The following is a 27,237-nucleotide window of genomic DNA, read 5'->3' as shown; positions in this document are numbered from 1 at the left end:
ATTAAGATACAACTTTATATTTGGGTCAAAAGGTGTTGAAATGGGTGAACATTCAAAATGGTTAAACTTTTTAAGAACTTTCTCAATATAATGTGATTGTGTTAGAATAAGACCATTGTCCTGTCTTATGGTTCTAATACCCAAAATCACATCAGCTTCACCCATATCTTTCATATCAAAGTTTTGAGAAAGATATGATTTAGTACTTTGAATGCTTGCAATATCAGTACCAAAAATTAACATGTCATCAACATATAAACAAATAACAACACCTTTGCCGCCCTTAAATTTACTGTATATACATTTATCTGATTCATGTATCTTATAACCATTTGACACTAAGACTTTATCAAATCTTTCATGCCATTGTTTAGGGGCTTGCTTAAGCCCATACAAAGATTTGATAAGCTTACATACTTTATGCTCTTGGCCTGGCAGAATAAATCCCTCAGGTTGTTCCATATACACTTCTTCATCAAGTTCACCATTTAAGAATGCGGTTTTAACATCCATCTGGTGAATGTGAAGTTTGTATATGGAAGCAAGGGCAATCAACACTCTAATGGTAGAAATCCTAGCAACAGGTGCATATGTGTCAAAGTAATCAATACCGGGTTTTTGAGTAAACCCTTTGGCAACTAACCTTGCCTTAAACTTTTCTATGGTCCCATCTACATTGATCTTCTTCTTGAAGATCCATTTACATCCTATAGGTTTAGACCCAGGTGGTAGATCAATCAAAATCCAAGTTTTATTACCCATGATAGAATCCATTTCGTCATTAATTGCTTCTTTCCAAAAAGCAACATCTTGTGACTTTATGGCTTCTCCATAGGTTTGAGGGTCACTTTCTATGCTTAAGTTTAACAAGACAGAACCTTGGAGTTTTTCCCTTGTCCCTTCTACCAGGTAGGTTACAAAGTCAGGGCCAAAACTCCTATCCCTTCTATCTCTTGAACTTCTTCTTATTTTACTAGGTTGTACACTAGGTTCACCAACTTCTATTTGTGATTCTAAAGGATGATCTACAGAAGTTGTAGGTTCAATTTCTTTAGGAATTGAAGTGAACCTATTTTCATAGAAAAATGCATCTCTAGATTCAATTATGGTATTGACATCTATGAAATCATTAGGTTCTATAACTAAGAACCTATAGGCCTTACTGTGACTAGCATATCCCAAAAAGATACACTCAATACCCTTTTCACCTAATTTTCTTAACTTAGGTTTAGGGACTTTAACTATAGATCTACAACCCCAAACTTTAAGGTAACTTAAGTTTGGTTTCCTTTTCTTCCACAATTCATAAAGGGTTATATTAGATTTCTTACTTGGTACCCTATTCAAAATGTGACAAGCTGTAAGTAAGGCTTCACCCCAAAAACTTTTATTTAAACCAGAATTAACAAGCATAGCATTAATCATTTCAGTAAGTGTCCTATTCTTCCTTTCTGATACACTATTTTGTTGTGGTGTATAAGGGGCAGAAGTTTCATGGACTATGCCTACTGATTCACAGAAATGAGGAAAGTGATATTCACCACCTCTATCTGATCTGAGACATTTAATGCTTGTTATACATTGGTTTTCTACTTCAGTTTTATAAATCTTAAATTTTTCTAAAACCTCATCTTTATGACTAAGTAAATAAACATAACAGTACTTAGAATAATCATCAATAAATGTAACAAAGTACTTTTTACCTCCCTTTGTGGGAACACTATGAATGTCACATACATCACTATGAATTAAATCTAACAAGTTAGAAGTTCTATCTACTTTAGGAAATGACTTAGTAATTATCTTGGTTTGCATGCATGTTTTACATCTATCTACTAAGTCATTTTCATATTTAGGAATTAAGGTTAACTTAACCATATCATTCATTTTCCTAGTATTTACATGTCCTAAACGATTATGCCATAAAGATAAAGAAGTATCCAAAACATAAGCAAAGACATTCACTTTATTGATATTAAGTTTGAACATCCCTTCATACATATATCCCTTCCCAACAAAAGTACCCCCTTTAGAAAGAATGAACTTGTCAGATTCAAATACAAGTTTGAAGCCATTCTTGTTGAGAATGCTTCCAGACACTAAGTTCTTTCTAACTTCTGGTACATGGTAGACACCGGTTAGAGTGAGTCGCTTGCCGGATGTGAACTCAAGTTCCACCTTGCCCTTCCCTTTGACTTCTGCTGTCGACGAATTTCCCATGTATAACACGCTTCCATCTTCAACTGTTTCATAAGTTGAAAACAGGTTCCTGTCTTTACAGACATGCATCGTCGCACCAGAGTCAATCCACCAATCATTGCCATCTTCAAGCATATTTACCTCTGAAATCATGGCGACAAACTTTTCTTTGTCTGTTGGTGCACCCGACTTTTTATCCTTAAGAAGTCGGCACTCACTCTTGTAATGGCCTGGTTTGCCACAGTTGAAACAAGCACCCTTTCTTTTCTTATTCTTATTAGTATTCTTTTCAGGGTGTTTGTTTCTCTTCCAATTGCCTTTTCTTTGTTGGTTCGAATTCTTGACATTTTCCACCAAATGGATCTTAGAGGATACAGTTTCATTTTCTTTCTTATCTCTGATTCTTGACTCTTCCTCAATCCTGAGGCATTGAGCCAAGTCTTCAATAGACATTTCATCTTTCTTGTGTTTTAGACTTTTTCTAAAGTCTTTCCAATTTGGTGGAAGTTTGTCAATAATTGACGGGACAATGAAGGAATCATCAAGAAGGATGCCTTGCAAATGAATTTGATTAATTACATGTTGTATTTCATGTAATTGATCAATAACAGACTTATCATCTACCATTTTAAAATTTAAAAATTGACTCACAGTGAATTTCTTGCTATTGGCATCTTCCGCCAAGTATTTGGCTTCAAGTGCATTCCAGATTTCACTTGCTGATCCCATGCCTTGATATATGTCAAATAGTGTATCTGACATAGCATTTAGGATGTGCCCTTTGCAAATGTAGTCATCCTGTTCCCACTTCATCCTTGCACGAGCCTCCGCCAAAGTTTCATTTTCATTTGCTGACGGCTTTAGAGTAGTGAGAACATGGACCACTTTGAGTGATGTCAAAATGAAGTGCAACTTCTTCTGCCAGCGCTTGAAATTTCCTTTGTCGAAACGTTCGAGTTTGACAAAGTCTTGGGTCATTTGACGAACTGAAAAAGTGTAATTGAAACAACAGTAGAAAAATCTTGTCTTAAGATTGTTGGAAATTTTGTAGAGGGTACTGTTGATGATAGAAAACAGAAACTTGTTGCTTCAAGGCGAGATATTGTGGACCCCGATCCGAGAGAGGGGCGGCGGTGAGGGACGTGCCCCCACACGCTAACTGTCTCAGGATCATCCACGTGAATGGAGAGCTCTACCAAGGAACTCTCGAAAGAAGAATGCCTCTCACAGCATGAGTGGCGATAAAAAGGTGAGATACCTCTCGATTCGGGGACTAGCCCAGATTCGAGGCGTACCTTAAACAAAGAAGAGTCGCCATCCAAGGAAAAAGGCAAATGGGCCCTGGATCCCATACTATGCTCTGTTGCAACGGATAACCAGAGATAAAAAATAAGGTTCGTGCCTGGTTACGAATTCGGAAGGTCTAAAGAGCACCTCATCCGCCCAAGTGCAAACACCTGGTCTCTTATGCCATTTACTTAATAATTTTGAAGAGTTTTGGACGAAAATCATATGAAATGGGAACACAAATCTCCGAGAAGACGTCTATCTAATCATGCATGTCTCGGAGGAATAATAAACACACATAAAAGAAATAAAAGTGTCACCTGAGAATAACTAGGTTATGAATGTCAAACCTAAATTGGTGTCTAAGTTCTGATGTGCAAACGCATGCATGCTACAGCTAAAAGCATAAGGTCTGCGCAATAAAGTAAGAAAACACTGCAAAACATAGAAAATGACTCGATACCATACAACGCTAAGACTCTAATCTATACCTAGGCCCGAGTCTTTAGATGATCTGATGTTCATCCAAAGAAGCCTACGTATCCCCGCCTCCACGAGAATCAAGGCAACGTAGTTCTTCGCACCTATTCTAAGCTATGATGCCTAAGACATCTAGACCTCTATCCTAGACTCGATCTAAAAGACCGGACTAGTTCTTAAAGCTTTTTGTGTGATTATTTAAATTCCAATGGATTGTAGATTTTAGGACACCCTATATGCCCTAACTAAATGCAGGTTAGCCCTAAGCTAATGCAGGTGGTTCCTATAATCTATGTGTAGCTAGGCTGTATATCCTAAGAGAAACAGTAGGATCTATCGCATCTTAGACCTAGTCATCAATTGGCGATGTGGATCGCCAACTGACCGGACGGAGGCGTAAAAACTCCTAGCTAGGACTCACTCCTAACTCTAACACAAACAAATAAAACACACAACAAACAAACAACAAACGAGGGAGCAACTCCCGACTCAAAAACTCTCTAACTAGGACAACCTCCTAACTCTAGAGGAAGATCCTTTCGAAAAAAACAATATTTTGAAAGATTTTTGTAATTTTTGAAAGATTTAAAATGCTTATTTTTAAAGGTTTGGCTGGACTTGGGATGTGGATCCCAAGCTGCACTATGTACCTCGTGGAAGAGGATCAAGCCAACGTAGTTCGGAACAGATTTCCTAACTACTCCTAATGACTCAAGATTTTTGAGATTTTTGGTTTTTCAGATGTTTTTGTTGTTTTTAAGTGTTTTTGACTCAAGGGGGACAAATCCTATCATCATAAGGGGAGGACGGACTCCTGATATCCCGCAAAGGTTGGACAGCATCCTATGCTATGTGGGGGAAAAGAACAGAAACACAGCTCTGCAAGGGTTGGACAGCATCCTATACCTTGCAGGAGCGGATAGAAAAACATGATACGATGAGAGGTTGGATAAAATCCTAACCCCTATGATGATAGAATTTGATTCCTGAACAAGAGGACTGACTCTCTAGACTAAGGACGGATTCCTATGCTAGTGGACTAATCAAACTAAGATAAAGCTCACAAATAATAAGGAAAAAAGAGACCTTGTACATATTTGGCAAAGGTAAAACACTCAGCCGGGCCGAACAGCTACCTAGCCCTAGGGTGCAACAAATGTGCAACCCAATACCCATAAGAGTAAGGGGTATGTTGCCAAGCCGAGTAGGATGTTCTCCCAAAATCAAATGATGCACAAAGAGGAGGTTTAGTAAAAGAATGAGACTGGGTAAGTCTAATAGACACATAGGTAGGATAGAGAAAAATGTTAACAAGGAAAAAGAGACCTAGTGCATATTTGGCAAAGGTAAAACACCCAGCCGGGCTGGACAGCTACCTAGCCCTAGGGTGCAACAAATGTGCAACCCAATACCCATAAGGGTCGGGGTATGATGCCAAGCCGAGCAAGGTGTTCTTACAAAAACCAAAAGACGCACAAAGAGGAGGTTTAGCAAGAAAATGAAACTGGGTAGACTAAGGACGGATTCCTATAGTAAAGACTGACACTGAAATTAGGAATTCTAAGAAGGAAGTGCTAATGAGACAAGGCATGTCTCTTAAAAGAGATGGAGGACAACTAAGACCAATGAGACAAAATCTGCCTCCAAAGGAATTGAATTTTCTTACATGAGACATAGCATGTCTCCTCAAAAAAAGATAGTACATCTCTACATGAGACATAGCTTGTCTCCTAAAAGGGGAGGACATTTCTGCACGAGACATAGCTTGTCTCCCTGAGAGGGCTCTAGAGAAATCTTTCATTGCCCTTGCAATGAATGGATTTCTAATTTCTAGGGGATACACACCATAAAGACTTGGACAAGTCTTTAAATAAATGAGAGGAGTGCTACTTGGACTAAGCGAGTCCCCTAAGGATGGGCTTAGGCTAGCGCCTTCATCGCCCTTGCAACGAGAGGGAATTCTAGTATCTAAAGAATTTAACAAAAATCTAAAAGACTGTGTTAGTCTATTAAAGAGAGAAGAAAAGTCTACCAGATAATCACAAATTCCATTCTATTCTTATAAAAATAAATCAAGTACTAAACAAAGAGAAATTTTCAATAGAACAATACACGATCTATAGCAATTATAAATGATAACAACATTAATTAGTCCAGACCAGCCGCTGGATAGCCTAATAAAGTAAAAATAATATCAAACACTTCAAAACCAACCACAAACCCCAATACGGGGACTCCAATGAAATCAGATGATGCCAAAGTAATCATCTGATATCAAATACTCATGATAATATTTCTAATCCCGCCTTGAGATCAGACAGTACTCATGTCGATAATATCGAACAGAGTAGTCATTTGATCACCTTCTTCCTATTAACAATTTATTTAAATAAATAGGAATGAGTATAAGAAGCTTTGAGATAATCACACCTGAATAATCCATTTATCTTCAGAATCTAACTCAAAACTATAAGATGAAAGAGAAATATTAAATTTCCAACAGATTATAGAAACACATTAAATGATATTTACATCACCCTAAAAGATGGGCTTGAGATAACTCCTTCATCGCCCTTGCAATGAAAGGACAAATTCTAAAGGTTTCTAAAGACTATGCAAGTTTATAGAAAGAAAAGAAGAAAGAAGGGGGGACTATCACGATCGGGTAAATCCCTCTAAAGATGGGCTTGGGCTAACGCCTTCATCGCCCTCGGCAATGAATGGGAGGATCTAACAACTTGAGGCTGTCTTTATAAAAGACAAAAGAAAGAGAGATACTACACAGATCAAGTAGACCTCCCTAAAAAATGGGCTTGGGCTATCGCCTTCATCGCCCTTCATCTCTTTTGGATACTAAAAGAAAAGCCAAGACTCCAACAAAGCCTAATCCCAATTATCTTTACATCATTCACATACACCTCTCAAACCTTGAAATTAGAAATAAAACTTGTAGACTTAACCTTTTCTCAATCCCCTTTGATTACAAGAATCTCGAATTTGAGTAAAACTAAGATAACCTCGACTTCAAATATTTTTGTCAACTGCAAACTATGGAATTCCAAGGAAAGAAAGAAAAAAAGAAATAAATAAATAAATAAATAAAAATATATATATATATATATATATATATATATATATTTGGAGAAGGATGAATTAGATCTTTAACTAACAACCAGCAAGACTCAGAATGGTAGACTCTGTCGCACACCCATATCCTAATGCACTGCAGGTATTGGACTATAACACCACCAGCAACACCCTTGTCGAAATATGATAACACAGATGATTTTTCTTTAGAGATCAATATCTCTACCACCATATCCATAAAGAAATACCAGTTTATTCTAACTTCTAATTTCTGAAAGAACTATCAAAATCACCATGGTGTCTTAATGAAAATCCTAAACTAGCTAATTGAAAGAAGGCAAACAAACCTAAGCTCCATAGCATCTACAAAGTGAACATAAGCAGCCATCTAACAAAAGAGAACGTGCCACATTGATGCAGAAATCAATTTGTAAACCCAAGGTACAAAATCAATGATTCAAACTGAAATCAAGAGCAAAATATGTAGTTCAAATTCGGCTACTAATTATAGTTCAAGGATCCAAGCCATCCAACAGAGCTATAATAAGCACAACCACATAAGAATTGAACAAAAATACATGGATAATAAGATTATTACCTGGATGTAGCATTTCAGTTCATGCTCTGAATTTAGATGGAAATGAAGTGAGAAAACCTTAGGCACGGTCAAATTCCGGCGTGAATGCCAGAGTTGCGGAGATCAGCAAATTTGTTGCAGAGATTGGTAAATTGTGACCGGAGAAGTTGATCCCTTCCCTCTCTATCTCTTTTTCTTCTCCGCAATGCTCTCTCCCTCAAACCCTTTCTCTATTGCTCTGTCAAACCCTCTCTATTTTCTACAACTTAAGGATCCAGTGCGGTAGGGTTAGATCTGATGGAATGAAAGGGAGATGAAGGGGGTTTGCAAACAGTGATAGGGTTTTAGTAAGGAAGAAGATGATGATGGGTGAGGTGGAGGTGATGATGAGAATGGAAGAGTGCAAGGAGTTTTTTTTTTTACCGGAACTCCGGCAAAATCACCGGAGGAATCAGCCGGAGAAGATGAAGAATAAGAAGATTTTCCCTCTCTCTCTCGTTCTATACTCCTCTACTTTTGATTTTCTTCTTTTTTTCTCAGAATCAAAGGAGCTTGCGGCTTTATTTCACAGAAAAAAAAAATTGGATCTAGGTTTTAAAGGTTGGAAATAGGGTTTCTAAAATGAAAAACAAAGAAATCGGCCATTGCAATAGAGAATGGGAAGAAAATATGAGAAATCTCTTGGCCGGAGCAGGACTAGATTCCGATCAAACACCGGAGAAGAAGATCTCTGTCGCTCTCTCTCTCTCTCTCTCTAGCAGATTTTTCCCAAAAATCTTCAACGAAGATGAGAGCTCCCTCTCTGTAAAAATGGATTTCGATTTTTATAAGCAAAGTGAGGTGCTGATATTGGCACTACCATTTTGGATGGGCGCGCGGTTGCGCAAAAGCTGATAAGCGTACAAACGAGTTGTGTCTTATCCGGCCTAAGATCAGCCCTTTCCAGGATAATTCGCCCCCCCTTTTGCAAACTTGACCTACGACTTTGCTCGACTCGTTCGCTAGGCAAACGAACTCGGATTTTGACGAGATTTTGCAGGGACCTTGCGGGGACCCTAACCTAGCTAAGGGTGGAGTTTGAGACCCTAGTTGATTGATTTAGTGGGGTTTTGCATAAAATTGGAAGGTTTAGGGTACGGTCAAAATGGGGTGTCTACAGATATCACTTTCCTTAAGACAAGATTCGCCCCCACTAGTAGTGTGCAAAGGGGATCCGCGAATTGCCTCCAAGATACAATGAAGCCTAGTAGGGAAGCCCTACTAATGTTTGATGACGCGTAGCACTAGCGGAATCAAACCCGAAATGCCCTTCCGAAATTTCAAGCCTTAGAGAAATCTCTAGATTCTGTTTCTGCAGAAAAACAGTATCTAGAACAGTAAACAAAAGAAAAACAGTATGTAGAAATACTTGGGGATTTTTGTAGGAGTGTAGAAGAGAGTGTAAAATCAGTCAGAATTGCCAATTCGATTTCTATATTAAATGACTGAAGTTTGCACATATTTTATAGACCATCTGGTGACTTTTCAGTGTGAAAAACACCTCTACAGGGCACCTTTCCAGAATGTTTGAAATCTGACCGTTAGATCGCACCCATTGATTTTGAATGGTCCTGATCGATTCTAGAGGTGACTGTTGGTTTGAGTAAAACCTCTCTCCAACCCAGTCATCGTTAGATCAACCATCTATGGTGTGGATCGCACCCCCTTGGCACATGACCGTTGGGGGAAGGGACACAACCCATTTGATCACACCCTTTGACCGTTGGAGTCATGGGCCCGTTGGGCCGACCGTTAGGCCCGAACCGAAGCCCAACCCAACTGAACCATTCGGCTTGATGGGCCTGCGAACCATTTGACCCACCAATCCGACCGGTCCACCCTCGCGACGTTGCGTACGTGCGAAGTGCAAAGTGCGCCTAAAAAAGCGCCAATAAAGCGCCACTATGCGCCCTATAGCCCATTGCTCACGCCGCGCGCGCGCGTGCGCGTGCGCGTGTGCGAACGGTGCGTTGCACCGTCCCGCGGGTCCAACCATGGGTTCAACCCAATGTGCAATCAACAAGAGTTAGAAAAGGTAGTGCTTTATAAGCCCTTCTCTTTCTTTTCTCTCATCCGATGTGGAACTATCTTTTTCAACTACACTTCTACATCCTTTTGTAAAAGCAAATATTTCCAAGAAAACATTTTCTTTTTTCCAAACGTTTTTGATAAAACATTTTCCAAAACACTAAAACATGTAATATACATGATTTTGAAAATGCAAAATCACTAACAAAAACCATCTCAAAGGAGTCTAAATGCCCCTGGAAAGCTATCATGCTTCTTGGCAGAATTGAATCCCTTCTTAGCACCTTCAATGATTGGAAGATCACCCATCTTTGGAGGGAAGGAAACCAGCCCACTGATTTTCTCTCAAAGACGGATTGCATCTGCAAAGAAGATGATATTCAAGCTCAAGACATCTCGCCTAAACTGTTGGATCTTATTGCTCACAACTCCACTAGAGCTCCTTATTTTAGATTGTAATTTAATTTTCCATGTTTGATGCCTCTATAAAGGCCCTCTCTCTTTTCCTTCGATGCCTTGGGGTGCCTATTCCTCTTTGCTTGGCCTTTAAGCCCCCTCGAATTTGTAATCCTTTCTTTTTCAATATATCTAGTAGGGGTCCTGCCTAACCCCAGCTTACCTACCAACAACAAAAAAAGAGTGTTAACCCTTGAGAGTTGTAATAGCCAATGGTAGGATTTTAATGCCCGGGGCACTCGTTAAGGCGCATTGAAAATGTAAATCTACACATTGTTTGAGAATGTAAATCTCCACATTTTTTTTACTTGTTTTCCAAAAAACCTACAAACCTGCAAGACCCAGGAACTTTATTTTCAATGGAATTTTTTTTATATAGAAAAAGAAAATATTATATTTCATAATTTTCTTTTTCCTAAATCCAACCTCGGGGAAAACTAAATTTGCAAGAGTGTGGAATGTTTGCACTTTTCCTTGAAAAGAAGAAAAAAAATGATTTTGAAAAATAAATCCATGAAAATTGAGTTTACTAAACACTGGCAAATTCATTTTCCAAGAAAAAAAATTTGGGATTTTTCCTTGAATCCAAACCGAAATGAAGGATTGCCATTATCGAAAGGAGTGGGGATACATTTCATTTTCAAGGAAAAATTTTAGATTTTGGAAAAAATCCATGGAAAATGGATTCACCAGAACCTGGAAACTTCATTTTCCATGGGAAAAAATCCCAAAAAAAAAAAAAAAAAAATCCGCATCCAAAAAGAATGAAGGGAGGAGTGTCATTATCAACAGGAGTGGGAATATATTTCTTTTGTGTTTTAAATAATCAAGTTAGAATGACACATTAGAACAGAACACAAATATGGATGGCTACTTCCCCACAAAAGTGGTTAAGAGAGAAAAAACTTTCAAAATTCCTTACCTTGTTTGATCTCATGTTACCCATAACAGATTAAATTTCCATGACCTCACAGTAATGTCATACAATGAATGAAGAACATGATCTCTGGGCCCATGAAAAGACTCATCTCCATTCACTTGGGAAAGAAGATTTAAATATACGAAAAAGCAAAGTTCTCTCTTTCCTCCCTAACTTGTACGACCCATAACTCCTGGCTACACCAAATTTAACTGCTTTTCTTCCCTCTTCCACAGCTCTTTTCCTCACTGATAAGAGTAGAGCTGTCCCTTGTGATTCAGTCTCAGTTTTCTCAGTTTCCCTATCAGGTTCCTCTTCTCTCATTACACAGTCATTCGCTAATTCATTGGGCTGTTGTTTCTCCGCTTCTTCAGTCGCGGGTTCTTCCTCATTGTTACTCCCCCACCATCTGATAGAAACAGATGATAGGCCATTTGTTGGGAATCCCTGTTTAAATTCGTCGAGGCAGGTAGTAATGCTCTTTGTGTGGGTAGGTTGAAACATATGCTGCCGGCTCTGAAAAGGCTTGTTTCCCTGCTGCTGCAAAGCAGGGCTTGCCATGGGAGACCCTCGTTGTAGTTTGGATGCATCCTGTGCAGAGATTGGTGCTCTGTTCTGAAGTTGGATGCCCCTAAATTCACAAAAAAAAAAATGGCATTAGGCAAGAACATGAGACATGAAGAACCAAAAATGAAGTCAATACATACAGTACATACAAAAGTGGGCGGGATTAACTAAGCTTATAAAATGCTATAAAGCAATACGAAAACAATTACACCTATCCTCGCTCAAAATATAGTAAATTGGCAACGCTTACAATAACTGAATCCTGCAATGTAGGAATGCTTTGTGTTCAAAGGAAAAACAGCATCACAAAACTCATCTTATTTTACTCACTGAGTCGCCTAAAATGTAACATGACACCATGAAAGGTTGAGAACGTCCGTAACAACTATTTTTTTAGAGCATGGACTCGGGTAAAATTCACTTCAGCGGCAGTATATACTGTTTTGGCGTCCTCAACTGGAGCTGGCCTATTAAATGAACAAAATGAGAGCAATAAAAAAACTAGTTCTCTCATTAATGTTTAGCTAGCCAACGTTATAGCAGACCAGCTGGCCAAATCGGGTGTCATGAGAGGTTCTTTGGATTCTGAGTGATCCCTGACCATCAAAGTGCACCTGCAATCCTTTTCTTTAATTTATTATCCGATAATCTTCTTCAAAGATTTAAAAGAAAAAAAAACCCTAATGGAACGCTTCAAGAGGCACGAATCATCTAGCTGTTAATAAGACTGCAGAAACTGAGAAGCCTTCATAGTGGTACAATTGGAATAGGGAAGAAAATGCAAGAAAACTGTTACTTGAAAATCACAACCTATTTGGCAACATGAAATTTCCCGCAAGTAATATAGATAAGATCCATGGGTAACTCCGAAAACAAAGTCGAGCACTAATGTTTGGACAACCAATAGAAGCTACCCATCTCAAGACAAGTGGTGGTAACTTGATATGCAGGTGGCAATGAGCCAGGCCATTACATGTGGTATTTGTGTTGGTTTGCTTGTATATAGCTTATTGTTTTTAATTAGCAGCTGAAGTGCTCCAAATTCCAGCCTAGTAATTTTTTGTATTTGAAGATTATTTCACTAGTGATATCCTGGTCCAATACCATGCCGTGTTTTAAGCTCATCTATTCCATGGACCTGACACACTACTGGAGAGAGACAAGTGGGAGTAAGGAGAAAAGAGAGTCTTCTACCCCGGGATGAAGCCCCCCTGACGTTGGCTTGGTGAAGCTGAATTTTGATGCTTCGAGCATAGAGAATCCTGGGTCAGCTGTAACGAGGTCTCCTTAGAGATGAGTCAAGCATCACTCAATGGTCTTTCTCTGGTTTGATCAGGGCTAAGGACTCTAATGAAGCAGAAGTCAGGGCTGTGCTGCATGGGTTGAAAGCTGAGGACTCCCTAAACGTCATTAGATGGCTTGAGGGGAAACCCCCCTATGCCTATGGGTTTGAAGACTTCATTGATGAGATCCACTATCCTCCAGACGGAACCCTGACCTGTTTCCACCATGTCAGGAGGTCGGTGAACAGCAAGGTGGGGTGGTTGACCCGTTCGAGGATAGGCCGAGAAAGCTTTGAGTTTTTCGACTTCCTTCCACCTTGATCTTCTCTCCCAGCTTGTTGTTAGCTTTATTCTTTTGTTTTCTTTCTGTCTTGTAACATAGAAATTGACATTTGACTGCTAACTGATTTTCATAGGAGGGTGGCTTAAAATTTATACCATAAATGTCAGATAAGATGATTAATGATGATGATCAATTATGAAATTCATGGAATTACATAGAAGAAGACGAAACGCCAATACGCAGTGCAATCTGGAGCAGGTGCCACTTGCTCTCTTATGGATAGTACAGAAGCTCTTAAGGAACCCAGCATCAAGATTAGTCCTTATTATTCTGTAGTAGTACTAATATGCCTTTGTTATGTTCAACATGTGGAAAAGACTGCAAGTTCCAAAAGTGAAGGAGGAGGAACTGAAATGGAATAGCAGAAACCTATCTTGGTTACGGTTGTGGCTTTGTTTCTCAACCTTGAGGTCTCAGGTTCGATCCCAGCTTACTGAGCAAAAAAAAAGAAACCTATCTTGGTTTGAACGTTTCATGAAGCATCTTGAATTAGAAATATGGATGTTTTTGCCTGTTTCAACATTAGTAGAAGACATGCAAGAAGACAATTGCACTTGTAAATATAATTTTAAGCTTCCATTTAAAGTTTAACCACACGCTACATACATACTGGCTTTTTAACTACAAGTTACATACATACTGGCTTTTTAACTACAAGCTACATACATACTGGCTTTCTTTTTTTTCCCTATTCCCTATCATTTTTTTATTGCATTTTATTTCATAAATCAGTGGTTTAAAAAGGATTTTCGAAATTTCAGTTATTACAGGTTGTGATACTCAACCAAATCAAACTTGGAAATTAGCAAACCATTTTCTGATTATGGTTTGATTTTGTAAACATTGCTTGCCTTCTTTACTTCAAGCATGAGATACCACATGAATTGCAGGGAATTTCAAAGGGGGGTGGACAAGCTTCAGTTTCAATCCTGACCCTCCCTCCTTTTTGCTAGTGACTCAATGTAAAGGCAACTTCCAGTTCCCTCAATCTTTTTTACAGGTCTGATATTTGCGCCCCTCTGTTTTGATGACAAGTCTCAGCAACCGTCTCTTATCTTAAAACTTCAAATTGACTGCAGACAACTTTCAGGGAATTGTAAAAGCCAATGAGAGAAATTAAAAGCAAGAGCAGTGTGAATATCAAAATGAAAAGTACATATATCAGTTTCTCATTTATAATGCTTCATCCTCTCCGCACTTCTTGTTATGTCTTAAGTTTTTAGTAGTTATTGTGCAGTTAATGCTTCAAGTATTGAGTAGCAGGTTAGAACAACTGAGCAAAAAAAAAGGCCAATACACATACTCGTCCAAACTCCGCCTGTGTTTTTCACAGCCTGTCCAATCCAGGATAAAGGAGGGTTGGCGTCAGGTTGGCAGCCGGCCGAAAAACTTTGCCACTCTTCTATGAAATGAATCCTATAGAAAAACCTTCTTTATGATTTTTTTTCTAAAGGATTCATTTAGCCGACCCCAACTAGTTTGGGACAAAGGCTTTGTTGAGTTGAGTAAAGTTGAGATACATACTCGTCCAAAACCATGGTAATTCAAGTATATTAATAATATGTAAATCCAGCTTCTACTCACAGCATAAACTCAATGGCTGGCATCATTTATGAGGTAAGCTAGGCAGTGTAATCTATGCTTGCACAATATAGATAGGTAATATTTGCAACAGGATGTGGCAGTGGCATAACCAAGGTCCAAAAATAAAAAAGAAAGAGAAAAGGCCTAACTCACGGAGTCGGCGATACAACGGCAGTTGGAGACATTGTTGCCGAAACCTCCATATTTTCACTGGCCTTTGTCAACTCTGCAAGCTCTTTATATCTTTCTCTAGCAGCATCCCTTTTAATCTCTTCGACGGTCTTTCCCGCTAGAAACTATAGAATTTGCCATGCCCACATAAAGTAGATTGCAATGAAGTAAACAAAATGAGGGCAGTGAATATAACCTCAAATATATTCAACCCTACTCTTGACAAATCAAATGAAAGTAGTTGAAGCAGATCTGTAAAGATGAAAAACAAATCTGTATGGTGAATGGTTTACAAAATTGCACAAATATAAATATTGCTAAGCTGCATGCAAAAGCATGCAAAGTAGAAGAAAGCCATAACAGATCAAAGGCCTGAAAATTGAAATAATAACATAGGAGTCCAAATTCTGCATTATATAACAATTGTAGGAAATAAGAGTTATTTTTTGTATGGGAATTAGAATGTGTTTGGGGGATAATTATGTATTTTCTATGCCATATAAGGTTTTATCATTAAAATGCAAGAATAGCCTAGAGTGTGAACTATTCCATTCACTCCATGACTTCTCTCTCTACTCTCTCCCTCTATTACTCTAACTTACAACAACTCCAACTTGGTATCAGAACAAGGGATCTTCCATATCTTTTCCAAAAGAATCAAGGCCTTTGATTGTCTGATGCATTGGTGACGTCATCAAGCCATAGTCTGCAGTCATATGGCCATGGAGTAGGCCTGAAACCTACATGGATTGGATCACATATCATTTCTGTTATAATGGTGATTTCTAGGCAATTTTTTGGGAGTTATTTGATGTTTTCTTATTTTTCTAGAAGAAAATCTATGAATCAAGTTTTTTGTGTTGATGGGAATTTTGTCTCGGCTCAAGACCTGTTTCGAAGGGGGATTGCCACCTTCTGGTCGTTTTTTTGAATAGGAACACAATGATTGAAGCATCTCTAAACCTATTTCCAAAAATCAACCTAGGTTTATGATGTAACATTTGGAAACAGCCCTGGAGATTTTCTTTTATAAGTAATGAGTTATTTTATTAATAAACTGCAAGCCACGACATAACAATACAGGGACAAGGTGTCCCACAATGCAATTATATCAGCCACCCCAACGGCCCTATACCCAGGCATACTCCGGACCCAATTCTCATGAACAAACCAGGACATCAAAATGCGTCGAAAGTTACCACCTCTTCCTTCTCTGCTCCTTTCGTAAGCTTCTCAGCTTGCTCATTGGTTGAACGCTTCATATGGTTAAAAGCCAAGCACACTGTTGTCGCACAGAGGCCGCAGATTTCGAAATAATATTTACCAATTTCCAAGGACCATGAGACTTCTTTGCCCACGCCAAGATATTGGCAAAATCCCCCTCGATGATTAAAGGCTATAACGTAGTAGTCATGTACCACTTCACACCAAATGACGGCTCTAACTTCCGCCTCATCACAGACAGTAGCACACCCCAACTGATACACACAAGAAAGAATTATACGACAACAATTGTCACGAAATAAGCCACCGATGCCCGCTCTACCAGGATCCCCTCTAGCATCCGTAAACATTGAATTTCACCCACTCTCACCGATGGGCAACTGTGAACTTCACCCATTTCTCAGTAATAACTATCCTCCAACTCCTCGAAATATCCCCCATGGTGTATAACGATAATATATTTGCATTTCTACCCCAAGAGACGAAATCAATTTTGATTTCCGTTGCAATCCTCCCAAACCTTCTCTTTCTCTTCAAATATATGATTGTTCCTCTCTTTCCAGAGGTGCCAAATCAGTGTGAAAGGTGCTGACCTCCAGAAGAATCTGCCCTGCTTTGCCAAAAGGTTCACTACTACAATATAACAAGCCCTAAAGAATTGATTCGGAACGTGTTTTTGTCAACCAATATTTAAAATTTGAGTTCACACCATTTCAAAATACCCTTCAAAATATTTTTTTATGATGCAAAATGCCTTTAGGAGAATATTCCCAAAATTGATCTAAAGTTTTCCAATATGTTATTTCAACGTGTTTTTCAAAAATCTTAGTCTTTTTTATCAAAGTCCGAAAGTTTTAATAGACGTAACTACCTAAGGTAGATTGTAACATGGTGTAGGAGATTACAAGTCATTATCCGGAGGCCTATCTTAAATTGGTCATATCTCCATCTGAAATTGGATCGAGGTGATTCTTGCGCCATTGGAAAGATCTCAGTGAGCTCTAAAACTTCATTTTTGTGCTGAAGAGGTGGTTGCCCACTAAAAGGGCAAAAAGTCACAGAAATCAACTTTGGACTCTTTCAAATCAACTCAAACCTTATTTTTTACTCTTGGGAACCTACCAAAACCCTCCTAAGCCTCTTCCTAACAAAACCCAACTTCAAGAAAGGCCCTAATTTCAGAGGGACTACCTTGTAGACTTATTCGGGGCTGTTGGGAGTGTGTGACTCAAATGAGGCGGAAGTCCGAGCGGTCCATCAGGGTATTAAAAGAATTGCAAGAGACCATACCGGCACAACTATAGTGGAGGGGGATTCACTAAATGTGGTAAGGTGGCTCCGTGGGTCTGCAACACCGCCTTGGAGATTTTGGTCGCTTTTTGACGAAATCTTTGATCTTGTAGAGGGCTCATCCATTGTTTCAACCATGTTCGCAGATCTGCAAATTGTGAGGCGGATTCTTTGGCTAGATCTGGAGTTGAGAGATTACAGTTGGAGAGTTTTGGTTTTTTGCCTCCTTAAGGTTATTGTATTTTTTATATTCTATTTTTCTTTGTTATCCTTTGGGAAACTTTCTCGGTCTTCCCTGTTTTTAATATAGTTGACTTGCCATTTCAAAAAAAGAAAAGAAAAGCCCTAATTCATGCTTAAAGTGTGTGAAATCTGAGCTAAAAATTAAGTTTTTCCATAAAACTCAATCAAAACACTTAGAACTCTTCATGAACACTCCTAATAGCCTTCTCACGTGTACAAAAAATACTCAGTGGTTCACTGATTCCCCAAATAGACTTCAGTGACTCCCTCCACAAGCCACACATAGAAACAACTGCCATACAATTGAAAGATTAAAGAAAAAAATATGCATTCATTCCCAATGATACCTTTGGCACATAAATAATTACTGATGTGTGAAACTTTAGCTTCTGAATCTGTTCTTCATTGACAAAGTGGAATTGTGTGCGTGGATTTTCCAATTGATTTTTAATGATAAATGCTTAAATTGAGCAGTACTATTTCCAATACAAATCTGAAATTTTCTTTTTTCTTTTGAAGTATCTGGATGTGGAAAATTTTTGGAGAAAATTAGAAAAGCACGGATATGAACTGAACAACAGATGCAACACCAGTATGGCTTTCTGGATCATGATTTGAAACTACTTTGGCAATTGATATTGGAGATTTCAAGTGCAAAATCCACACCCCATTCTTTCATTTCTTTTCCTTTTGATACATAAGCATGAATTTTAAAACGCCGCACCTCAAAGTTGTATATTTGAGGTCTTCAGTAGTAAAGCAAAGGCTCAACTTTAACCTCCTCCAATTGTTCCTAAACATTTCTTATGCCTAATCCTTCATTCTTTTGGTTTTCATACCTCCTTCCAACTAATTAGATGCTTCGACTACTTCCTTCTTCCCTTCCCATGGGAAGATAAGAAATCCCATTGAATTCTCTCTAAACACTTCGGTATTTCACTCAGGATTTTGAATAATGACATATAGTCAAGTGAGGATTTGATATAAGTGATCCTTCGTCCAAGCAATAAATAACTTTTCTTTCATGATACAAGTTTCTTTTCAACTCCTTCCAACATCGAGCCTTAAGTTCTTTGATGGATGCCTATGCCCAGAGGAAGACAGAAGCACTTGATAGGAAGCCTGTCCACATTGCACCCCATTTTATCTGCCATCTCATTATCATCTTTTTTTAAAAAAAATGGTTCTGCCATCTCATTATCCTCCTTCCATCCACATTCACTCCGTCTATAAAAAAGATCTTCTATATTCATCCTTATTTCGAAAACCACCTCAAACCATTGTAGTATTGCTATCTGTGATCCGTACTCACTATGACCCCTTAAGCGCTTGATACCAGCAAGCCCTTGAATCACTTCCTCTTCCAAGTGAATGCCAAAAATTTTAGACTTGTGAAAGTTAGTCCTTTGTCCAGTCACCACCTCATAACCCCTCAACATAACTATGAGATTCATAACCCCTTAAGCTCTAAAATGCTTATTTACTAAAAGTTGCTCCTGGAAATCGGGGTGCACTTCCACCAACTCTATAAATGCTTCTTCACTAAAACTTGCAGCTTCAGAGTTGGAACTAATTAGTCTAAAGACACTACACTATCTGAAAGCCATGTTAATTCAACTCCACCCTATTTAGGCAAGAGAGAAATATAAATGAAACTTACACACTTAGATGCAAGCAAAGTTTATCTTAAAAGAACAGCACGGATATCAGGAATCAAGTTATGTACGCAAGCAAAGTTTATCTTAACTACACAGATATTAGGAATCATGGTATGCATTAATCCTAAAATGGTACCTTGCGATATGGCCACCTTACAACACCATTATCGCGGCATATCCTCTTCAATACACTGGTACAGACACCTGCAAGATCAAAACCATCAATTTTAGTCGTCGCTATCCCGTCACTAGATCCAACAAGTCTAGGCAGAAAAATCATCATACTCAAAGTCACAACTGTATGGCATATATAACCGAAAGATCAACCACATGTACAGACACACTTATGAATATTGGGAAGAACAGAGATAAGTCTCGTGTTTAAGGAAACAGTAAGGCATGTTGGCAACCAAGAAAAAAAAAATGCCATGGAATATAGATGATTGGTTGGAGAGAGGGTTATAGAGGACTGGTTAGACAGAGATTTGAGAGGAGGGGATGAGTGAGGAGAGCATGAGACAGGGCTAAAAATAAGAGTAAAAAATCTTGTTTAGAATAGTTTTTTTAATTTTTAATGTTTTTGAGCACATCACATGCTCTCTTCACTCTTGCCCATCTATCACACAAGGTAAGTCAGGTTTCCATGATTTTTCTTTTCATGGTTGCCAAACATGCCCTAAATCTTCAGAAACAAAGCTTATTCTTGCAAAAGAAGATCACGTATAAATATTACACTGTATATACATACACTCAAACACCGTGCACGTCAAACCACCAAAACCAACAAGAAATCTTCCCAATGAATGTTTATAAAATCAAATACCCAGAAAGATAGAAGAGAGTCTATCCAAAGAAGAACACAACATAAGCTTAATACCCAGATAGAGATTCGAGGATAAAGTGGCAAAATAACACAGAAGGAGAGAGGGATGGCGAATTTTAGGAAGGAAAAATAGAAGGAAAGAGAGAAATTACCGAGAATTGAAGCAGCCTCAGCAATAGGCAAAGAGAACAACTTGGTGACTTCATTAAACGTGATTGATTCGTTCAATAACACACTTCCCCCTTGCTGATTGATTTTTTCCGTCTCCGACATGAAGATTATATTCACCAACGGGTGTGTGAAACCCTTGTTTGTGACTTTGTGTTTATAGGACCAAAGCCTAAAAAAAACTAGCATTCTTGGGCCATGCTATAGATGTGTAAAATAATGGGCCCCACTCCATCAATACAATAAGTGTAAAATGGAGGGCCCCATCCTATGCATGGGCTTGCGTGGAGATTGTGGAACCCAATCAAAACGTGAGGTAATATGGTGGGCCCCACCCAATGCATGGGTTTGAGTGGAGTTCGGAGGAGCCACCTAACAAAACATGGTGTAAATCGGTGAGCCCGGCCTATTCAAGGATTTGGGTGAAAATGGTGAGCCTACACAAGGGGGGTAAAATGGTGGGCCCAACTATATGCATGGTTTTGGGCAGATATGATGGACATACCATATCAAAACATGGTGTGAAAACTGAAAACTAGGGTTCATGCTAAGGGTGTGACAGGTGTTACCATTGTCATCACATGTGTTGTAAAATGATGGACACCCCCCGCGCCCATGAAAAGTGGCAAACAGGGGCACGAAAACTCTTCGCCCAACGTGGCCCATGGGCCGTGCCGGCACGGCACGATTTGGTCACGGGCCATGCCGTGCCAGCACGCCAAATGGTGGGGGTTAGGCACGGCACAGCCCGCGGCCCACTTGTGGCGTGTCTTGCCGTGCCAGCACGTTTCAGCACGTAACAGTTATTTTTTTTCAAACAAGTGCATTCTCGGAATTCCGATAATATGTTTTTTTTTCTACTGGAATTTTTCTCTGAATAACTCTGAGAAAAAATTCCAATAGAAAAAAACTTATTCTCGGAATTCCAAGAATGCACTTGTTGGAAAAAATTGCAAATCATTTATGAAAAATTTGCAAGTAATTTAAAAACAAAGATCGATTGTGCCCGGAATATTTATCCAGGAACCCGGGCGGCACCTTAAAATTTTGTTAATATATAAAATTATTAGAGGAGGACATAGAACCTCGCCTCTAACCTACCAACATACAAGAAAAAAAGAAAAAAATGAAGTACAAATACACTGTGAAGTACAAGTAGAAATTAACGACTTAAAAATTCGAATCTTCATATTTCTTCAGGTGAGTTGGTGGAGTCATCTTCTCTTCTGTCTTGTGCTCTATCATCTGCATCCAAACAGTCCTTGAGGTACACACATACCTCTACTGTTTTTTGTGACATTTTGCTCCGTGTGTCATCTAAGATCCTGTTACCTGCACTAAAAGCAGACTCCCGATGCTACTGTGGACACCGGGGGGTTAGTAGATCACGTGTCATGGCGGATAGTACTGGATAACTTTTTTCATATTCTTTCCACCATGTCAAAACATCAAAACTCTCTCATTCATCAGGATTAAGGTAGCTTGAATAATCATTTCCCAGATATAATGATAGCTCATCAGAAGATGTACTAGCACTATTTATAGGTCTTTTTTTATTTATTAGTGACCAAAGTGGGTTATTTCTAGGTTGGTAGTTTTGTGAATAACTCAGTCTTCTATGTCCATGTTCTGTCTCATACAATGCATACATAGAATGTAATAAATTTGTAACCCCATCTATACTATGCCCAGATCCAATACCTGCGTTTTCATTGCATGCATCTAAAATGACCTCTAAACCTTGTAACTTGATCCTTGTGTCTATTATTGTACTTAAAAAATATAGAAGAGGAATTTCTTGAAAATATTTTCTAAATTTATCCTCAATTTTATGAAGTAGACTTCCATTTCCCAATCTCGATCTATTGTTTTTAAAATAAATAGTAATTTTATATATTTGACCCAAAATTAATTGTGAAGTTGGATAGTAGACACCGGAAAGAAGATTAGTTGCATTTAAAAATACTTTTAATAAATCTGCAATAATTTCACAATTGTTCCAATATTCTAGAGATATAGTATGATTGCATGGTGGAGGCATATGTTCTTGGCAAAATGTTGTAATTATAGTTTTGAACTCAAATGATGCTTTTAACATTTTATAAGTTGAATTCCACCTAATTTTAATATCTAAGAGGATTTTTTTGTAATTTTTTCTAAAATTTTTACATAAAGCTTTAAATTCTTGTCTTCTATGCCCTGAAGGCCGAATAAATTGAAGACAATTCTTAATAATCTCTATCTATGGTGCAATTTTCGATAAACCATCTTATACAGTTAAATTTAAAATATGGCATGCACATCTAATATTAAATAGTTATCCATCTGAAATAGGTTTCAATTGAGATTTTAATAACCCTACTGATGCGGTGTTATTACTAGTATTATCGTAGCTAATAGAAAAAAATTTATTTTGAATTTTAAAATCGTGAACAGTAGATAATATAGATTTTGATATAGAATGACCATTATGCGGGAATTCTAATTGAGTAAAACTAAGTATTCTTTTTTCTAACATCCAGTTCGAATTAATATAATGTCCTGTTACACAAATATAGCCTTAATTTTGTTTACTAGTCCAAATATCAGAAGTAAGTGCAATTTTTCCATTAAAATTTTTAAAACTTAAAATCAATTGTTCTTTGCTTTCAATAAATAATTTAAAGGAATATGATTTTATAGTATTTCTAGTCACTTTTTTAAAAGCAGGATTTAGAGCTTTTTGAATATATTTTTCAAATCTTTTACTTTTGGCCATAATAAATGGTTGCTCATCTTGTATGATGTATGATGCTAGTTCTCTCATATCCCTATCTTGAGAATAAGAAAAAGTTCCTAATGAACTAGAAGTGGGGCTTAATTGAATTTGTTTAAGGTCTAATGACCCATGCTTTGCACTACAAACAGCGGAATGCCTTGCCAAATGCCCTGTTCCATCTTTACTCTTACAACTAAAATCTTTTTACATAATTTACAAATAGCCCTATCTTCTAAAACTCCCTTAGAATCCTTCTTTTCTTCAATGGTAAAGAACTTTCATACTTGTGAAATCCTACATTTAGACGTTTTAGTACTAGGAGCTTGACTCCCACTAGTACTACAAGGTCATTCGGTAGGTTCAGGAGCAATTGGATATTTGGATTCTAGAGTATATGTATCATCATTCTAAGGTTCTACACAAGCCTCCAGTAATTCATCATTTCCGTGATTTCATTTGGTTGAAAATAGTGGTTATTTGAACCGGCTATTTTTAAAAAATTACAAAGATGGGCTATAAATAAATTTTAAAAAATAAATTCTAAATACCTCAACTTTACTTGAATCGCCCACGGAGTTGTTAAGCACCTTCTTGAATACTAATTAACGCAAGTTGTTAAGCACCTCCTTAATCCCTTCTTCTTAATCGCTAATCGAAGTGAGTAACGGAGAAAAGGATTAGAGAGAGTAATAAGAGAGAATGATTAGAGAATTTGATGTAATTAGAGAGAAGATTAGAGAGATTAATATGAAAGAGAGAGCAATAAGAGTTAGAGTAATAAGAGAGTAATTGAGGGTGAGAAATGAAGGGAGGGGAGGGATATTTATAAGACTTGTAATATAATGAGTTACCAAAATACTCCCAAAATTTAGTTGTTGGGGGGTTATTTTGGTAAAAACATATGTAATCCCTAAACTACCTCCAAATATAGTTGTTGGGGAGGTTATTTGGGTAAAAACAAGTAAAATCACTAATGTACCCCCCAAATATAGTTGTTAGGGGGTTATTTTAGTAAAAACATATGTAATCCCTAAAATACCCCCCAAATATAGTTGTTGAGAAGGGTATTTTTGGAACACAAGAAACTACACAATGTAATTTTTGAAATTACCCCCCTCACTAGCCTTATTTCTAACTTTAAGGGGTAATTTTAAGAAAACACAAAAAACACAAAAAAAAGGCAAAATTGCCAGTGGGCTGTGCCGTGCTGGCTGGCCGGCAAGCCTAGCTCGGCACGGCCCACGCCTTCGTGCCGTGCCGGCACAGCCCACGTCACTGTAGCAATCATGTCGGCCGTGCCGCGGGCCGGCACGGGCTAATTGCCACCTTGACCCATGATGTACATAAGGTGTTAGAAAAACACGATGGAAAATTTTTCTATAAAAAATAATTTCAAATAAAAATTCTCCAAGTAAAGAGAACAAATGATAGAGGGAAGAAACACATTGAGCATTCTTGGCTCATTCGCTATGCATGGGAGTAAACTAATGGGTTGCACTCAATCAAAATATGAGGGGTAAAATACTGGGACCCACCCTATTTATGAACTTGGGTGGAGATTGTGGGAACTTATGCAAGAGCATCCATAGAAAAAATTCAAGTAAACTTTTCCCAAAAAAAAAATCACGACGTAAATAAAACACATGACGAAGGAAAGAAGCACGTTTAGCATGTATTCCTAGCATTCTTGGCCCATGCTATGGCATGTGTGTAAAATAATGGGATGCACTCCAAACCACGAGGTGTAACACGGCGGGACCCACATTATGCATGAGCTTAGGTGGAGATTGTGGGACCCTGACACAGGAGCATTCCCTTGGCAAGGCATCAGCCCTTCATGGCTTCTTAGGGTAGATGTTTTGTTTCACTAGTTCAATAGTTCATTTGATCGGTAGTTCAGTCATTTCACTTGTTTGTAATGTCCTTTTTGTGTCGTTTAGCTTTAGTAGGGGTAGATTAGTTTTTACCTCTTGTTCATTTTTGCTGTAGTTCTTTTTCTTCGTTTTTTTTGTTGAATTTGAATTTGAACTTAGCTCTTAGATTTGAGATTTGAAAAGGTGAAGGAGGTCTCTTCTTCTGTACGAGAAGAATGAATTTCTTCCGTTTCTTGCTTGAATTTCGCTTGAGATAGAGGATTCTAAGCTTGTTCTAAAGATTTATTCTCTTCTTTCACCTAGCCTACCTCGTTATCATGCAAGGTTTGTTAGAGTAGAGCTCATGCGTCACCATGAAAGTCTTGAAGACAATTTCTGGAAGAAAAAATGAAGACAACACCAAGAAGATCAAAGAATTTCAATAACTACCCTAGAATGGTTCAAGTTGCTAGAGTAAAGGAAATTTGTAAGTTTCTCGGATAAGGTAATGCAAATTTCAATTTCTATAATGTGCATTTAGGGCCCGTTTGGATACCTCCCATTTTGTATTTGGATTTGGAATTGAGTTTTGAATACAAAATGAATAGATCCGCCAGAGAGGGAAGGGGGTACTGCCTAGTGGAGGGGAGAGTTTGAGGAGCAAAGAGGGCGAAGGAAACTGCCACATATGTGGATTTTCAATTTCTTATTTCCACTACATATTTATAAATCTGATTTTTTTCACTGTCAGCTGTTGAATTAGAAATCCAAGAATTTGATCCGATCCAAATTACAATGCAAAAAGGGCTGCAAATGTGAGAAATCCAAATCAAAATCTTCTCGGCATCCAAACGGGCCCTTATGTTCTTCCATATCATTTTGAATTTAGAGAAGAATCATTGGATGTCTAGATCAAAACTTGCCAGAGTCAAGGTCACATGGCAAACCTACCTTAATGAACAGAATCAAAATACCATCGTCTCATTAAATGACCGAAACGACCTTATCTCTAGGGCTGCAACTCGAGCCCGGTTTTACCCGACCCGCATCGACCCGACCCGAAAATAGCCTGGGTTGGGTTCAGGTTTCATGGGTTTCGGGTCGAGCCGGGTTGAGCATTCAAAAGCCCGCATGAATCTCGGGTCGAGACGGGTTTGAAGGGGCCCGACCCGACCCGACCCGAGTTACATAAGTTATAGTATGTACATTTTTTTCTATTGTTAGTTAAAAGTTAAAAGTGAAAACCTACGCACCCACCGTTATTCTATGTGAGTGCAATTTCTGCTTCTATGAGTTGAGTTGATTCAAGTGTTTGATTCAGCATTGTTTGATTGTAATTACAACATTGTTTGATTACAACATTGTTTGATTCAAGTGTAATGTGAGTGTAATTACATCATTGTTTGATTCAAGTGTAATGTGAGTGTAATTTCTGCTTCTATGAGTTGAGTTGCCTTGCCAAACAAGAATTTTCCTTAAAAAATCGCGTCAACGTGAAAAAACCCGACCCGACCCGACCCGACCCAACCCGAGATTTATCATGGGTAGGGCCGGGTTTGGGAATCGTGGGTTTTCCAAAAAAAAACCCGACCCAACCCAACCCGACCCGAGATATTTCTCGGGTAGGGTTGGGTTCTCCAAAACCCGACCCTCCCGACCCGAGTTGCAGCCCTACTTATCTCATGGAAAATGAGCAAAATATCTTATCCTATGAAAAACGACCAAAATACTCTTATCTCATAGAAAATGACTAAAGTACCCCCCATCTTCAAGAAAATGAAAAAATACCCCTAATTGAGGTGGGGTGAATGAAAGACGGGTAATTTTGGTCATTTTGATTGTACAGGGGTATTTTTTTATCATTTTTTATGGGTATGAGTATTTTGGCCATTTTATATGAGAAAGAATATAACAGCCATCACTCATAGAAACCTGAGAAGAAAATCCTTAAAACGAGTTAACCAAACAGCGCATAACTCATACTTCATGAAAAGTTTTTTCAGAGAAAATAAAATCCAGTGCGGGCTCCATTAACCATTACTTACATGTGCCACGTGTATTATGATCGAAGGCTGATTAATCACTCTTTTCATTTTAACCATCAATCTCACACCGTCGATGATTGTGCTCAGATAGATAGATGGATAGATTAAGGTGAAAGACTGAAAGTCTCTCTCAAATATCAGAATCAAATTTACTT

The 27,237-nt window shown here is 38.2% G+C and overlaps 1 protein-coding gene across 1 annotated transcript; it reads right to left on the bottom strand.

The window, feature by feature from the left end:
- Positions 1-11,016: 11,016 nt before the first annotated feature.
- On the bottom strand, positions 11,017-20,602 carry LOC143861807 (uncharacterized). The gene is made up of 4 exons (XM_077372743.1): positions 20,411-20,602; positions 19,572-19,639; positions 15,003-15,145; positions 11,017-11,703 (listed from the first exon to the last, which is right to left on the bottom strand). The coding sequence occupies exons 1-4, from the start codon at positions 20,529-20,531 to the stop codon at positions 11,178-11,180; spliced, it is 858 nt and encodes a 285-aa protein (XP_077228858.1). The 5' UTR covers positions 20,532-20,602; the 3' UTR covers positions 11,017-11,177.
- Between the last annotated feature and the right edge of the window lie 6,635 nt (positions 20,603-27,237).

Source organism: Tasmannia lanceolata, unplaced genomic scaffold (genome assembly GCF_043159265.1).
Source record: "Tasmannia lanceolata isolate RefF3 unplaced genomic scaffold, GAP_Taslan_0.1 ptg000037l, whole genome shotgun sequence".
NCBI classification, from domain to species: Eukaryota; Viridiplantae; Streptophyta; class Magnoliopsida; order Canellales; family Winteraceae; genus Tasmannia; species Tasmannia lanceolata.
This window is presented reverse-complemented; position numbering and strand designations above follow the sequence as displayed.